At 45.8% G+C, this 17,468-nt stretch overlaps 1 protein-coding gene across 1 annotated transcript; it reads right to left on the bottom strand.

Moving 5' to 3' along the window:
- Positions 1–692: 692 nt before the first annotated feature.
- On the bottom strand, positions 693–11,848 carry LOC135383300 (uncharacterized). The gene is made up of 3 exons (XM_064612817.1): positions 11,565–11,848; positions 8,994–9,278; positions 693–3,378 (listed from the first exon to the last, which is right to left on the bottom strand). Exons 1-3 carry the CDS (start codon positions 11,811–11,813, stop codon positions 778–780), a joined length of 3,135 nt encoding a protein of 1,044 aa, XP_064468887.1. The 5' UTR covers positions 11,814–11,848; the 3' UTR covers positions 693–777.
- Between the last annotated feature and the right edge of the window lie 5,620 nt (positions 11,849–17,468).

Genomic DNA, 17,468 nt, shown 5'->3' with positions numbered 1-17,468 from the left:
CAGGGGTGCTGGGAAAATCCTTGAACACAATGACCGGGCGCGCCATTTGTCAGCCCTCACCGCTAAAAGCTCGTGCCAAAGGAGTCCAACGGTTTTCAATGGCTATGCCATTTCTGCCACCAGCGTTCTGTGCCAGATGCAGAAGCCTTGCAGCGCCCTTGCAGTAGTGACGCAAAATTATCGACAGTTTTACGCTAATCGACTATCGATAGCACTTTCCTTTTGTTTTTGACTATCGATATCCACATTTTGTTCTCACTATCAATGCTTTCCTTCTCTTCTTTTTCGCGCGGGCACAATGACAACGAACACACAATCACATGCGACGAAAGTACTTGGCGTTTAGCTGTAGTGTATGAATGATGTACTGCAAGCAGCGAATGATGCTCATGAGACTCATGGTGCAGCCAACCATAATTCAGAGAGAATCACGTGACCTTGCAGTTGGGCTGAGCCTGAGTGGCATTAGATGCTCAAGGTCTGCGTCGGAGGGAAAGCTGCTCTGAGTAACTTGTAGGAGTGAGGGATCTTTTTCTGTCTGCGGACTATCGATAGTATACTGGACAGCCTACTGCCGATAGTTCGATTCTCATAAGACAATCCATAGTTTTGCACCACTCTGTTGTAGTCCTACCGAAGCTCACTGCTGCATCATGCCTCAGACTAAGCCAGAATTAAGAGCGGTGAACAGATTGTCACTTGATATAGGTTTATTAACATTTCTGAATAAAAATGCTACCACCGCATCTTTAACCATAAGCGGCATTATGTCGAGGTCTAATCCTTCTCTTTCTCGCTATGTGGTCCTTCATCGGGAAGCACCTTCAGCGACCTCTGCGGCAGCTCCACGTGAGTCTCCGCTGACGCTTTACTCGAGACTTGACCATTTTTGGGCTCAACATTCGTAACCTCGTCGTCAGACACTTTTCTTTGCTGTAGCCCATATTTTCCCGGTGACACGGGCTTCGTGGGTGACATCCCAGGCGTCCAAGAGGTATTCGAACGTTGCAAGTTACCCGGAGTCGAGCGGCTGTATTCTCGAGGGCTTGTAGTCATGGACCTCTGGGGCGTAAGGGACACAGGAGGTGAGTCTGTCTCTATGAAAGGCGCTTCCGAAATGTCTGGGGCAGTTATAAGCGTAGTCTGTTCTTTCTTTCTTCGCTGTGAATGTGGCGTGGATAGACCAGATGGTAATGAAGAACTCCTCTCATTGAAGAACTGCGGGGAACTGATACGGCGCCAAGGGCTCGTCGTGTTGGATTTTTCCAGTTTCCTTTCAGCGTTCTGGTTCTTCGCGCTACTGCTAGACAATGTGTCATCAATCCCGCTACCTAGTGCGTACGCCACGTTTGGGCTCCTCGGAGAATGCGTTGTTCGTACCTCGTCTGGAATACCGGTGAGGTCATCATCAACCACCTCCAGGACTTCCGGAGATGGCTCAAACGTTTGCGAATCCGCGGTTTCTTGTTCGAAAGGAACGGTCGAGGAGAAAAGAATATGTGTGGTTGCTTTTTTAACAGGTTTTGTCTTCAGAAGTCTCTTCTGTCCTCTACGTTCCGACCTGGCAGACGGCGATGTAGAGCCAGACAACGATCCCGAATCCGGAATATCTCCCTCGGCGACATCAGTGAGGTTAGGAGATGACGCTTCGGACAGTTGAGTAATATTTTCGTTCGCTCTGACTGGAATTTTGTCTTCCCGTGTTGCAACCGCATGCATATAACGTATTAGCTCATTGAAGCATTCAGTTACAGCTTCTCTTGAAATCATCCTCCCAGTAGTTTTCTTGGCAATATCCTGCCTAACCTGCATGCAATTGTCATCGATAGGAGGTAGAACATTTCCAGACTGCATCATTTGCCGCTCAGCATCGCGAAGCTCTTCCAAAAGGCTAACAGATTCGTCATCCCCTCTTCGCAGTTCGAAGTCTGCTGATGGTGTCGGCGATGGTAGCAGTGATTCCTGTTCATGTGGAATAAGACTTAAATCAAGCATTGCTGTATCACAACATTCAGACCGTGACATTTGCCTAGTGGGAGACTGCAAGGCATTTCCGTATCGTATAGTGAGAGGAGCATTGGGATGAAGTCGTGTGCCCTGGCCTGGTGATTGTGCATCAGTAAGATCTTGTGCATCTTCTTGTGGTGCATCAGAACGTTCGAGCTCGGATTTGAGATAAGCTTGTTGACTCTGTGCTTTTTCCTCGCCATCAATTGTGCGCTGTGCAGGAACTTCAGATGTTACTCCCGTCAGCTCGTCTTGTGCATTTGGAACATTCGTTGGCTGTCTCATTACAGGCGCATACTCTATACTCTCGTAGGGGAAATACTCAATGCTAGGCCTCTCTTCAAACATAATGCAATTTAAACCTCCTCCAGATGCGTTTTCCATGGCACGTTCACTGCTGCTCGCCCTGCGTTCAATTGAAGTCCTGCGAAGTGGTGTCGGCCCCTCCTTCTCAGACCTTTCTGCTTGGCCTATGTCAGTCGGCTGGTCAGAAATGAGGCGTGGTTCCATCAGGGGCATCTGATGGACGTAACCCTCTTCAGGTGGAATTTCTGCGCCAGATATCTTTCTCCTCGCGGGGTGCGGACCTGTACCCGTTAACTCTGTATGGTACGACGTTGGGGCGTTACTCAGCTTTCCTGCTGGCTGAACATCCTCTCCTGGGGATACTTCAGCGTCCACGGCCAGTGCATTCCGCCTTACCCGCGGCTTCCTAGTGGGTTCATCAGATCGAGTAGCAGTCATAGGGAATTCCTTCATGGAAAGCTCCCTGCTCGCCTGCTCGCCAAGTTGCGTAGAGGGACCGCGTATCATTGACTCATGTTCCGTACTTGTGTCTGGCGAAACAATGAACTTTGTCGTATCGGTACTTGGCAAGGCGATATTCTGGGTTGTACATGGACGGAGAGATTGGTATTGGGTATATCTTGGACCTTTCCCGTTGTCCTCCACTTCGGGTATTGTTAAATTTATGTCTGATCGCGCTGTATCAAAATTTTTGTCGGAGGGAGCCAAGGGAGCCAATGAAGCGGGCGATCTTACTTCGGTTACGACGTCACGGTTGTAAAGAATTACACCAACGGGGCTGCCGGCGCGGACGAGCGTCTCCCGAGATGCCAACGTGACGCAAGTGCTGTCATCCTCAAAGTCATCTTGACAGTCGACTGTCTTTATCTGCTTGTAAGGAGGCTCATCAGCCACAGGAGAGTCCACTGTTTCTCGCGAATATGTCCTGTTGACGTCAGGCCCTTCGCTGTTATAACAGGGAAGACTTCGGTCTGCCAGACGTTCGGGCTCATTGGTCGTCTGTGGCCTTCTAGCATCGTATTGTAGAGTGGTTCGGGTTGTTGTCTGCTGGGGACTTCCTCTAGCCTGGAAAAAAATAAATCTTCGTAAACACTTATATCACTAATTCGCTATGATCACAGTCACTTCGAGTAGCAACTTTGCTAGCCATTCAGTTAATTCCTCATCCAGCTGGAGGAGTGTTCTTGCCGGTACGTTGACAGATACAATTAAGTGAAATTTACGCAATATGCCTTCGCCGGCACGTCGTGGCATCAGGCGTTGAACATTCATTGCCCGAGTTACACACTAACATAGCCAAACAGTGTCATAAGACTACCACAATTTATGGTCAACTTAACAATCATCGAGCTAAACGAGAATTGGCCGACGCAGACTACAAATGTGGACGGTGCAGACACGCAAGTATGAGTTCATCCGTGCTCGGCGCCTTTTGTTTTGTCACCATATAGTGCATCAGTTTTATCCACCATATAGCGACCGACAACGCCGGTTAAGTTTGCGTCCGCCGACATATCAGCGTGCACTGAAACAACACGTGACTAGCGTAAATTTTAGCTGACTATAAAATGCACATGTCGCGCGCGGGCAGCTGCCAACGGCAGACTGTGACTAACCCAGCCGTAATATTGCAAGCACACAACTAACTAGCCAACATGCCGCCCTCTCTCTTTCGTTGTTGTTTTTCGTAGCTTTTTCTCGGAGTAGTGGAACTTGTCAGGCGACAAGTTCCGTATTATTCCGTATTATTTTTAATCCGTCCAACTCCAACTCCATGCCGCCCTGCTGAGCCAAATCGCTGCTAAAATGTGCCTTTCGTTCGCTAAGACGGCTTGGACACATATCGAAAACCTCTGAATTTGAGTGATTAAATAGTGATGCTATGTTTTTAATCGCGGCATATCATCTTACGAAGCAACATTTTCCCTGGTTTTCCTTGTTTCCAGAACATGAATTTCGAGAACGGGGGTTTCACGACCAGGAATATCGAGGTCCTCCCTTATTCATGGCTTGACAGGGAGAAAGCAGGGGGAAAGAAAACGGAAAGAAAGAAAAGAAAACCAGTTATCACTGACACGGATAGAAGCGCGGTCGCCGCCTTCCACTTTTATTACGTCACCAATTAAGTTTTTTTTTTCATTCTCCTCCTCGTTTGACCCGGAGGAGCGAGTCGAGTGGGAACGCACGCGGCGATGTTCAAGTGTCATTTTTTCTACGAAAAACATCGCGTACGGAGAAAATTTTCGTGTTAATCATCACGTTAAGTTACGTGCTTCCACAGCGCGTTCGGAACGGAAAATTCTTGAGACTGCTTTCAGAGCTCCTTTAAGTATAAACCAGAATGAAGTATACAACACCCAGATAAATGTTAAAAGCGACTATATTTTAACACAGAGGAGATGTGATCAAGAAATCAGTATCAGTTTTTATATGTCACGGCATTTATCAAGTTTTATAGTGTAATGTTTAATACGTGATTCGGTCAAGCCAGACACACTTGACCATATTCACTTGCATCACTGACTAACCGACCGTTGAATATTAGCCAGTAAAACTTCCGTAACAAAGCTCTCCCCATTTAAAAAAAAAAAATTGACGGTCTATAAAACCTCTGTGGACAAATGTCAGCAAACGTATAAAGAAACACGGTAGGTTGTCTATAGAAATTCTATTGAACTCCTATTGCAAATTGGCCTCCGTGTATGTATTGATAAGTTTCAATTGAAATTATACAATAGGGCCTCCATACAAATATGCTAAAAAGCGGTTTCGGCAGCTGCCATTCGCTACACCCTGGCATGGTTTAGCTTATGTGGGTGTGTGATGCAAAACACGTAAGTTACAGGTATATAAAGACTCTTACTTTGCTTTATTGCACGTTCCACGATGCAGCGTAGCAGGGCAGCTTAAAAAGGAAGCAGAGAAATATCGAAACAACCAAGAAGCTCACTGCGAGAGGTTAAGAAAATTCTTTCCAGGACCAATACTACAAGCAGTACTGCCCGGAGACTTCGAAAGGTACTGGCATTGCCTTCCCAATAGAAAACAGGCGCTACACTCTAAATCCTGTGACGGACATGTGCCAGTTAAAAAAGTTCCCTCAGAAAGTGCAGCCGGTACACAGCCGTAACCGTCTGGAAGCAGCCGTAACGGTTATCAAATAGCAAGCACAGCGATCCTCGTCGCCAAATTTCAGCAGGTACAAAGCCGTAACGTTGGTATGAAACGGCTTTGTGCCCGCTGAATAATATGTGTGCCTCCTGAACCTTGTACTCGTGTGCTTGTTGAATAATGCGTGTGCCGGCTGAATATGCGTGCCTTCGTTGGAGCGTACTACCAGTACTACGTTGTTCCGCGCTCCGCCGGTGAGGAGTGACACGGCACAACGTATTCTCCCGCAGTACGTTCCTTCCCGCTTTCTTGACGCTGTCTGCGTTGCAACCTCGCCTTTGAGAAGGATGACACCTTGCTTTTTAAGTACAGGTCTCATGTTTGCTTAAGGGAAGCCAACCCAGCTGTGATGCATCGTACGACGCCTGCGTTTTACTCGTGTTTAACAATCGAATTACATTCTGTTGCAGACGGTGGACGCATTGCAAATGGCGGCAGGAGAGGATCGGCTGCATCGGTGAAGCGACGATGTACATTACAAGCGAGGTTAATTGTATTCTTTCGTTATAGGTGACCGTGGGACTGTATCGATTGCGAGGAGGTGAGTTACAAAATGGAGTACTATTCCAGCATTAACGTTGGAACAATTCGCTGCGAGATCGACATATAGGAGGCGACACTATCACCATTGTAGTGTGGATAACACGTGGGCCGATGTTCGGATTTGATGGTTCTTTTTCGTAATTCTTGTGTATATGCACCGGAAGATCACTTGTGCCACGATGATACGATACTATTCGGTTCCCCCTACGGCACTGAACGCGGAATAAACCTGTAAAAGCAGACGACGAGTCCACACTGCGATAGTTCTCTGTTCTCCGCAACGCGCCGACACCGTTCGATCTCGGAGCGAATACCAGCGTGATATTCACTTCGGTTTCTTTACAGGTTGTTTCCTGTCTCAACGGTCAGACATACGCGTGAAAGATTGCAACAGCTTCTCACATGGGATTGGTGTCTGTTGCCAGTTGTTGGACAATTGTTCCTGGGCCATTTCGTTTGAGGAACCGTCGTGTTCGTCACTAAGGATCTTCATTGAGCTTTCAGTGCCAGCCTGTTCGAAGTTTCGATGGTTGTGTGTTCGGCGTTTGGAGGACTGTTTGTGCAACGTGTGCTCCATGTGTGTGTGTTGGGATTAGTGAACCGTGTATGCTTTCCATTCGGCAAACGATGGATACAATTTAAAGGTACGTGCAAGTCAATAAAATTTGGTGTTTCATGTTCGATGTGCTTGGAGCATTTTCTTCCTTGCTTTTTCTTTTTTTGCGAAGCGTGGAGGTAATTTTTCTGTGAGGGAACTCGAGAGGCGCAATGTGTTTCGCGTATTAGTGGGAACAACCCTTCGATACGTCCGGTACACTGTGGCACCTGGCGTCAGCAAGGACCAGTTGCTTCAGGGGGCACATGGCACCTGCAGCTTTCGCGGGCACCGCGTGCCCCTTGAAGTCATGTGGCACATTCTTTAAAAAAAATGTGCCAGTTGATCAGACGGCACCTATCCGTCACTGGGTTTAGAGTGTATATATTGTTTTTCCCGCAATCTCCCGCAAATCCGAGAGCCCTGCTTGCCTATGACTCAAAAAGAAGGGTGAGCTGTATAAGTCTAATCCGATTACGCACGAGTTAGTCTTACACACGTTCTTAGTCGGTGGCACATACCGGTACGTACCGGTAAATGTTTTGCATCACACACACACACAAGCTAAATCATACCAGGGTGTAGCGAATGGCAGCTGCCGATCCCGCTTGTTAGCACTTTTGTATGGAGTCTGTATTGCATAATGGCTATTGATACTTCTCAATACATACACGGTGGCCAATTTGGAATAGGATGTCAATAGAATTTATATGGTCTATGTGTATAACACAGTGCATACATAGAAAATCAATATGGAGGACATAGGGATTCTATTTACAGAAGTCAATAACCTGAGAAATGCAATAGGATGCCAATATAGTACATATACCCAAAATAAAGTGTCAATACAGAGTTAATGTTCATTTTCGTAGGGGTCCTGTGGAACTGGAGTAGGTCAGCTAAAGATGTACAGGCGAGGATCTTCTGTCTTTCTAACTGATCAATAAAGGCTAGACAATATTGTGAGTACGGAATCCAAATTACTGAAGCATAATCCAGAATTGACCGGACTGTTTTATAACAAAGTAATTCATATTTTCTGGCATTTGTCTTAGTACATATCCGTGAAAACTAAGTCTTCTAGATGCTTTTCCTACCACATATTTTAAGTGAGCAGTCCAGCGTATCGCTGAATCGATAATAACACCAAATATTTAAAGGATTTTACTTGGTCAAGTGGTGCGTCCGCAATACTGTATGTAAATATAAGGAGGTTACGCTTACGAGTTACTGTCATCGAAACAATTTTCTTAACATTTATAATCATTTCCCACTCAGTGCACCGATGGAAATCAATATCTAGTGCATTTCGCAATATATTTTGGATTTTGACGACTTTAACCTAATGACGATTTGAACCCATGTCAGGTAGTACGGCACAAACGAAATTGCTTCACGCCCTCGGGAGTCAAGTGGCAATGCACCACACGTTAATTATCTAGAGCACCACCAACTTCCTAAAGTTTTCGGTCGAACACCGATTCGGAGCAACTCGAGTTGGTCGTGGTTGGTGGTGTCGCCCGACTCGGAACAACTCCAAAGTTGGTTATAGTTGCTGGAGAAAGTTGGCCCGTGTGAACGCAGACTAACGTTTCCCTATACATTACCAATCGCAACGATACGATTCTACAATGTTTCGTGTATTATATAATTGTATATGCCGGCATGTTTCTTCCTGTCGTCATATAATACGACGGACGCATATAATGTAATATTGCGGCACCATTTCGTTGCATATTCTGTCATATTTCGGCGCCATTTGAACGATTTTTTAACGTTTTGCCGTGTCTTTTGTTTGCCACTGCTCACGTTTCCATAGTGGGGTCTTGGGCCCAAAACCCTTGTTCCGGCTACATATCTGAGCTACTTCGCCGCGTTTAGGATGCTTCGCCAAGCTGCACGGTACTCAGAACCAACGTCTGGGTCTCTCCGTTGGCGAAATATCTCAAATACATGGGCTGACGAAACAGCACATGCAAAATGCATATGTATACGTGTGTGTACTCCTTTTAAAACGAGTATTGCTATAGTGGCGTGCTGCAATGACCAATGAGAAATGCCTTCGTATGAAACGACGTTCCAACTGTCAATAAGGAATGTGCACCTTGATCTGTAGAACGTTTTCTGGACAATTCGGGTGTTTACACAGTTTTAAGTTACGCAAAAGTTTCCAGATCAACATTTCAGGGACCATTAATATTTCTGCATACTTGGACGTTTCGCGCCGCCTATTTGCATGCATATTTTGAAAGATTTTTTGTGCACAAAATCTCGGGCCATATTTGTCGGATATTACAACGTAACTGTAAGAATGAACACCTCTCAATTTTTTTTCAACACCTCTCATTTACATTATGCACTCATACGTTACCTCGAATTTGGTAGCAAAACGTGGGACGTTACTGCGTTGTTGGTGTTGGGAGGGAATCAAATCGTGCCTCCAACCAGGCATGTCCTGGAGGTGAGCGTGCCTGTGGTTGGAAGCGGCGATGTACGTGAACGCCTCTTCAGGATTTTCTCCACCAGCCACAAGGTGGAGCCGCGTGTACTTCGGATTAGAGTGGGGCAGTCGGGTGATCAACACGAACAACATGAGCAGCAGGAGGACAGCGATAATAATGCCGAGCACCAAAATCCAATCCACAGGGGCCTTGCTCTGGAACAGTTACAATGGCCGTTAGGGCGGCATAACACTCTTACCGACTACACTCTTAAAGCAGACTTCACCGCATAACACTTATACAGTTGTGTTCATTGTCATAAAAAAGCGTGTGCCCCAGCTGTCAGAATTATGGAATCATTCTGGGCAGTGGTTGGTGTTCAGTGTGTTATGTGGTGAAGTTCTGTGTTATGAGTGCAGCCAACGGTTCTCAACGACATCGTTCATATTCATGACTTGTTGAGAATGGCAGGCCATGTAGGCCACTCTGCATTTATGGTAATGTGACCGAAAGCCGAACGCCCCCGCTCTTTCCTGGAATCAGGAGCGCTAACGGTCTGCTGTGGTTGGTATTGACCCTGTTTTATTGTGAAGCTCCTCTGCAGAGGCAAAATAGAAAACTAGACCACTAAACAAGCGCCTAGCCAACGTGAACCAACCACCATTCCGAATTGACTACTACAGTGACGAAGCTGCTCTAGGGGGCGCTAAGGTGGCACAGGTGGTGGTTATGTGTGAGGTCAGGCGAGTTTAGTCAGGCTAGTCTATGTTATATTCGTCTAGTGCCTTGAGGGGATGGTCCGAGGAGGCGAAGCATCCACCCCTACCTCCGCGCACTCTAGGTTTACGCGGTGCCGGCATTAAAGGGATACTTCGGAAGGATTCGAGGAGAATTAGGTGAGCATCATGCCGAACACGAACCATCCCCTCCATACCGAATATATCATTCGCATTCATTTTGCGCGAGTGATTACTTCCTAAATGATGACAATAGCAAACATGTACCGAAAAGCCAAGAGCAGAAAACAGAGCTCCATACTTCCGCGGTTCGTCTGGATGAGGATTTCGTGGCGTCATCCTGCCTTTGTCGTCTGCTTCTATAAGCCTGCATTCTTTCTCCATTGCCAGATGCCGGATGACGTCATCAGGGGTTGCTTTCAGCGCCCTCTCGCTTCACAGGGCTCGCTTCGTAATAACTCGTTTGAATAAAACCTGCCCACTTTTGACCTCACCACACCTGACCACACCTGACCGAGATATTTCGTAGACATGTTCCTTACATCCCAAAGATTACGGATATACTACAACCTTTCTGGTGATTTTGTTGCGGAGTCCCACTTTACGCCTACACTCTTAGAAATGAACTTCACCACATAGCACGATCCTAGCCAACCATCATCGCGAATGACAACGTTCTCGCCCCTGATTTGTTGAAAACGGGAGGAGCCTATTTTGTGCCCATTATGCACGGCACAAAATAGGCTCCTCCTCCCGTTTTCAACAAATCAGGGGCGAGAACGTTGTCATTCGGGATGATGGTTGGCTAGGATCGTGCTATGTGGTGAAGCTCATTTTTAAGAGTGTAGTTCCCACACTAGTAAAAATGAACTTCACTACATAGCAGGCTCCTAGCCAACCGTCATCCCGAGTGACGTCGTTGTCTCCCCTGATTTGTTGAAAACGGGAGGAGTACACCTTTTTGTGACACTTATGCAGGAATGTTAATTGTCACAAAAAGGTGTCACAAAAAGGTGCACACCCGGTGCTTTCCACTAATGGAGAGTGATAGAGGTATCACTCTGTACAGTTGTTGGCCTTCAGGGTGCTATGTTGTGAAGCTTTGTTTTAAGAGTGCACTTGCGGGAAGGCTGCCGCGCGAACGCTCCCAACGACGTGAGGGACGTCTTTGACCTCGACGCGAGGGAAGGTGTCTCTTCCCCAGAGCCAGTCGCGGCTCGACTGATCACGGGCGCGGACGGCCAATGAGATACAGGCCCTGGGTTGGCACTGCACGGGCGTGGTATATAGCCTGCAGCCATAGCCGACGTTGAACGTCGTCCCGCACGGGTTACGAGAAGCGAAGCGGTGACGGCTCCGCGACCTACTTTCCGCACGGTGGCGCGGGCCCGCTTTTCTTCTCACGCAAGTGCGGATAGAGCTTTAGACTATACCGCCGCGTCGGCACTAAATTGCGTGTTTTTAGCAGACTTGCGGGTTATGCTATTTTCGTATATAACGTTTCAAAAATCGTCATAAATATTGCTAATTTTGTTCTAAATGTTCCCCACAAATATTTCAAAGGATATTCGTACAACTTCCATTTCCTGACTTTACGCTTTTTTACTTTGAAAAAAATACATGACTGTGCTATAGTATATCCCGAATTGCCCTTATATCATGCAAAGCTAAGGCAAAGTTCCCTTCTCTGGAAGCACTAAGTGAAGGAAAAAGGGGGATGAACTGATGCGATATCTAGTGGTCATACATCTATTCATATCATACCTGCTGCCCATCGACATGCTCGATGATCACCTGCTGATCCTTATTCTCAATCGTTCCTGCTTCCCAGGGTGGCCTCCCGGTGGTGACATCGGGTTCGGCAACCCCGTGGACGACCTCGGATACGCCGGTGACCAAGCACAAGACGAAGAACCCAGCTATATGAACCGCCCGCCCCGTATATCCCATCGTCACCGGGGGCCTCCCGACCGAAGCCCTGATTTCGAAGGCGTAATGTAAGAACTCTGTCATCAGAACGTGCCTCTCAAAAGGTCTAGCGCGAGGCAAAGTGCATTGCACGATATTTACTTATTCTTCGTCTTCGGCTTCGTCCTTCGTGTGTGCATCGTAGCAGGCGACATGTCTAAGCAACTTTTACCATGCCACTCTGTTGGCCGGGTTCGAACTTACTTGAGCGCAGCGATCGGACAGGGGACTATTGGGACTATAGTGGGTAGAACTCGTAAAACAGCTGCAGAAATATCCATTCAAGCATAATACAGATAATAACGCTGAGTTAATTTGTTTTGTGGTCGGTGCGCAAAGTGCAGTTGGCCCTGATGTATGGGGTACGCTAGTATCAGAAACGCTAATAACCTATAAAATTAATTACCTTTCGTCAGGCACAAAACAAAAATATTCCTTTGCTGTCTATCTTAATTTTGTAGTCTGGTTCTGGAATCGCGCATCAGCTCTTGGAGTCGCTCTTCGAGTTTGAGTGCCCGCTTCCTAATCCAGTACTTCGTCCACGTTTCAGTTGCGTCTTCCGATACCGAAAGGCAGGGTTACGGTTTGGTCGCAGCAGGTCCATTCGGTGGCAAACTTTCCCAGTGATGTGACTTTGACGGCGCAAGTCGGAGTCAAGTGAGATCCACATTTTACTGATGACAATAAATCAAATCCAAATCAAGCGCGAATTTAAATTGATGTCGGCGTTGTGAATCTGGTTTTATATTTCCCATATGAAATCAAATCCATTTTTTAAATCCGGATTCATGCCACCAAATCCGCAAAGACCAAAATTTGAAAAGCTCTGCTAGGAACTACACTCTTAAAAATGATGGTTGTGGTGATGGCGAGAGGGCTCGCCGTTGTCGGCCTCACAGAGGTGGGCAACGTCACAACTGATGCACTGGGGAATGTGCGTCCTGGGCCGACTTCTAAGGAACTGTGCCGACATACGTCTGAAAGCGTCTAACGAAAACCCAGTGACAACCCCAGAGAGCACAGCCGGCACCGGGAAACTCTTAAAAATGAACTTCACCGCATAGCACGCTCATAGCCAACCATCATGCCGTATGACATCTTTCTCGCCCCTGATTTGTTGAAAACAGAGGGCGTACGCCTTTTTGTACCAATTATGTACTGCATAAGTGCATCATTTTTGGAAGCGTAGAAAATACGAAGACCAAAGAATATAGAATATTGCCCCATCTTTCCTTTCATACAGGTATACAAAGTTGTTAGTTTTTATCATAGATTGAGAAGTTACCGGTCAAAAAGAACTCGTTACAAGTTAAGTTACCGTGTGCAAAATGTAACTAAGTTAATAACGAAGTTCTTCAGCCTGAAATGTAACTCGCAGTTACTGAGTTACTTATAAAAAAGAACGAGTTACTTCCAAGTTATTTCGGACACAAAATAGCATTACGCAGGTGCAGCGCGCGTGAGCAGTTGAGTTAGATCTTGAGTTGTCTGCGGAGGAGTGCAACACGCTTAGATCGTTTTCGTTTATGTCCAACAATAGACCTCTCCCTGTTTATAAACAAATGACGTCATAGTGTTCTTCAGCGCCAAAAATTCGGTAGAATTGAACTACGTTCGATAGCTAGAGGTGAACAAGGTCGCCCTCGAAAGCCACGGTCTTGAGGGGATTACGATATGGTCCCTTAAAGAGACGCGACCCTCGGTCCTGCTTTTCTTTCAATGGGAGGTAGCGAACAAGTGCCAGTTCGTGGAACCCAGCCCTGCCCTTCCGATTTGTTTCGATTTCAGTCTGTCTACCAATGTCATGACGACGTTTCTCTAGTAGAGGCCTATTCGAACGCAATGCATCTTACTCCCTGTGAGCGCACAATGGTTCAGCTTCATTTCAATGGCAGCGATTCTTTTCCTGAATAAAATACTGTCTTTGATTGAATATCACGTTTTATGGGAAAAAATGCTATGAAACAACGGGACAGAAAACAAGAAAATATGTGGACGTGAGTGAAAAGCGAGTTAAAAGTAACTTGGAACTTAACTTAAGTTACTTTGGCAAAGTTACCTGAAAAAGGAACGAGTTCCTCTGAAAGTTACCACGGCGCAAAAGTACCGAGTTAAGTTACAAGTTACCAAAAAAAGGAACTTAGTTACAGTAACGAGTTACTTGTAACGAGTTACCTCGAACTCTGGTTTTTATTGGATACAGATTTGTAATAAAAGTACGAGAGCAGTGCAGATGGTGTTTTTAACAACTGGATTACACGACCAGGTGGACGTTCTTTGCAGGAGGATGTCTAACTGCTCCTTGCTCACTACTTAAAATTTACTGTTGCATTTTTTAATTACGCCCGACCCCCCACCCCCTTCCCACTCCACTCTTGCCCTCAGGGAGTGACGTCTCGCCGCCAGAGTGTCTGCTGCCGCGGAAGCAGCGCTGCTCTTTAAAATTCGTTTATCAGACATCTAAGCAATTTTCTGACGAAAAATTTGCCGGGTAGATTGTCGACCGATGCCCAACATAACGGTAGCGGTTTGATAGATTTACTTCCGGATGCGACCTCATAGGTTGATGCAGTTTCCGCTGTATTACTAATTGTATGGCCTTCTTCTGCTCTAATTTACCAGCTGGTCTGTCTTTTGAGACTCTTTTTCTAAAGATGGCTGCCATCGTCAGGCTAGAGCGAGTATGGTGAGTATAGCGCGAGTTAGGTTCACCACCAACAGACATATCGTGCACGGGATTACGACACAGAACTTACGATGCCACCCTTCGGTATAAGCCTTCTTTTCGTTCAGCGGTGTACTATGAACAACAAGCCCAGCGCTCGTGAAGACACGAAAGTCACTGAAAACCTAAGCTCAATCGGGATGTCGTCGTTGTCACGAGCACGATGTATTTTTAACTACAGAAAGTTAACATCAAGAAGGATATGTTTTGCTGAAAGAGGAACAAACATAACGAAGAAGTGAAACAAGAATGAGCGTCGCATGTGTAGCCGTGCTTAACTCAAGGAGGAAACGAAATGTAGTCCGTCAGCTCTCAAGGTATTACTGCGCCGCCCTGGACGCAGAGAGGTTACGCTTCCCTCTGCTCCAGATAATGTAATCCATCATCCTCACTCTGCTTCCGTATTGGCTGCTAAGACTGTATGGCGGTATGACACTACGCTGTGGATGAAAGTGCTCCCTCCTGATGGCGCATGGTGGCGCTGCAGTATTTCTCCTGGCGCGCTATTTTGTCTCCTTATCTCGAACGACGTGTGTAGTTGACGGACGACTAAACTTCGTTTCCTTCTGAAGTTGAATATATATTTGTAAGTACTGTATTATCTACGTGCGAGAATACCAAGGCTTTAGCTGTTCTTGGGCACGTTAATAATAATAATAATATTTAATTATTATATAATTATATTTAATATATTTAATATAATTATATAATTATAATAATATTATTATTAATAATAATTATTATTATTATTAACGTGCCCAAGAACAGCCAAAGCCTTGGTATTCTCGCACGTAGACAATACAGTACTTACAAATATGTACACACATATATACAAACATATACAGATTACCCAAAACATAACATATTTAGGACATATTCACAAACAAGAACATAACAGGAAGATATTCACATTGATACATACAGTACAAACATACAGATATCCAGTACGTGGCACTAAAAGCGAAGGAGAAGAAAAAAAAGACTGTACAACTTCACATGTTACTCAGCGAATGCCTGAGGAGAGTTTTGAAAACGTTTGTAGGGGGGTTAAAGATATCAAGAGTGGGGTGAACTGCGTTTGTCATTTGTTGAATTCGTGCTATCGGACTTGCAGGCATATGGTGGGATAGGTACAATATATTCGTGTGTCTGGTTACATTGACAGGTACGACGATATGAAGCTGATGTAATAAAGATGGTGTATCGAGAAAACCGTGTAAGATCTTATAACAGAGCATAATGTCATGAAAACGGCGTCGCGATGAGAGCGGTTCAAGGTCAAGAAATGTGACATTATCTCTCCATTGACATACATTCTAAAGTGAGGGCTCTTTCTCAAAAATACGCGATGTACAATGTGTAGATTTTTTTTCTGGACAGATTCAATCCGTGACGAGTCAGTGTAGGAAAGAGAGTTCCACACTGGAGACGCGTATTCCAGTCGCGGTAAAATTAAGGAACGATACATGTGAAGAAATACAGAGTGTGTGGAAAGATTTTGCATGTATATGTGAGCAAGCCAAGAATTTTGAGAGCTGAAGAGGGTACGTAAGAAACATGATCATGGAAACGCAGCTGGGAGTCAAAAACGACCCCCAAATCCTTCAGTACATCGACACGCTTGATGGCATCGGAACACATGTATGCATTTCATATTATGTTTTTCTTGAGTAAGTCGCATGTTTCGTCTTCGATGGATTAATAGCCATCCCATTTTTAGAGCACCATTCAACCACAGAAGAAACGTCAGTTTGTTGCTTCTGAACGTCATTTGGGTCGTGGATAACTTTAAATATGTGTGTGCTTAAATATGTGGATAACTTTAAATATGTGCACTTTTTGTCCACCCCTCATGTAATGCCCCTGGGCCCTTGAGGTACAAGAATAAATAAATAAATAAATAAATATCTTCACGTCATCGGCGTACTGAAGAACATGAGAATGACGAATATGCCCAGCTAAGTCATTAATAAAGACATTGAAAAGGAGCGGCCCCAAAATTGAGCCTTGAGGAACACCTGAAGGGGGAAAGTAAGGAGAAGAAAAGGCACCGTGCACCTGTACGACACAGCATCTGTTTCTCAGAAACGAAAGGAAGAAAGCAATGAGGGCGTTTCCGAGACCAGTTATATGAAGTTTGTGAAAAACAATAGTATGGTCCATCATGTCAAATGCTGTAGAAATGCCGAAATAAATTTAATCTACTTGTCCTCGTGCTGAGACACAAGGAGCCACAACGAACATAAACGATACAAGATTGGTGATAGTGGATCTGCCTGGCATGAAACCATGTTGTTGTTCACTTATCTGCGACTTGAGAAAAGAAAACTTGCGATCATCTGCTCAAACACCTTTGAAAACGCGCACAGTAGACTGACAGGACGATAGTTTGACACACCAGCGACATGGCCGAGTGGGCTAAGGCGTCCGCTCGTTGGTGGTAACCAAGGTCGTGCTGTAGACTGGGAGGTGGTGGGTTCGAATCCTACCGCTGGCTGTGCTGTCTGAGGTTTTGCCTGGGTTTTCCGAAGACTTTCCAGACGAATGTCGGCACAGTTCACCCTGAAGTCGGCCCAGGACGGATACTAATCCCCCTGTCCCCCACTCCTTCCTGCTGTCCTCTCTCCGTCTGTCCACATCTGTACGCCACTCATAGCCACAGTTGCTTTGCGGCGCTAACACGCAGTCAAAAAAAAAAATAGTTTTAGACACATTTAAAGGATCGCCAGACTTGTGGACTGGTACGACAACCGAAGTTTTCCAACAGGTGGGGAACACAGAGTCACGTAAAGACAGGTACATGAAGGGGGACGGGGAAAAGGAGGTCAGCTTAGGCTTTAACGAATACTGCAGGAATGTTGTCAACCCCTGGGGTCAAAGTAGGTTTTAGCTTCCGAATAGCTGCGATGACCTCCTCATGGGACACCGCTATACAAGGAAGGTGATAAGATGAGTTCGACACGGAGCTCGGATTC

The sequence above is a fragment of the Ornithodoros turicata genome, chromosome 2 (assembly GCF_037126465.1).
Source record: "Ornithodoros turicata isolate Travis chromosome 2, ASM3712646v1, whole genome shotgun sequence".
NCBI lineage: Eukaryota > Metazoa > Arthropoda > Arachnida > Ixodida > Argasidae > Ornithodoros > Ornithodoros turicata.
This window is presented reverse-complemented; position numbering and strand designations above follow the sequence as displayed.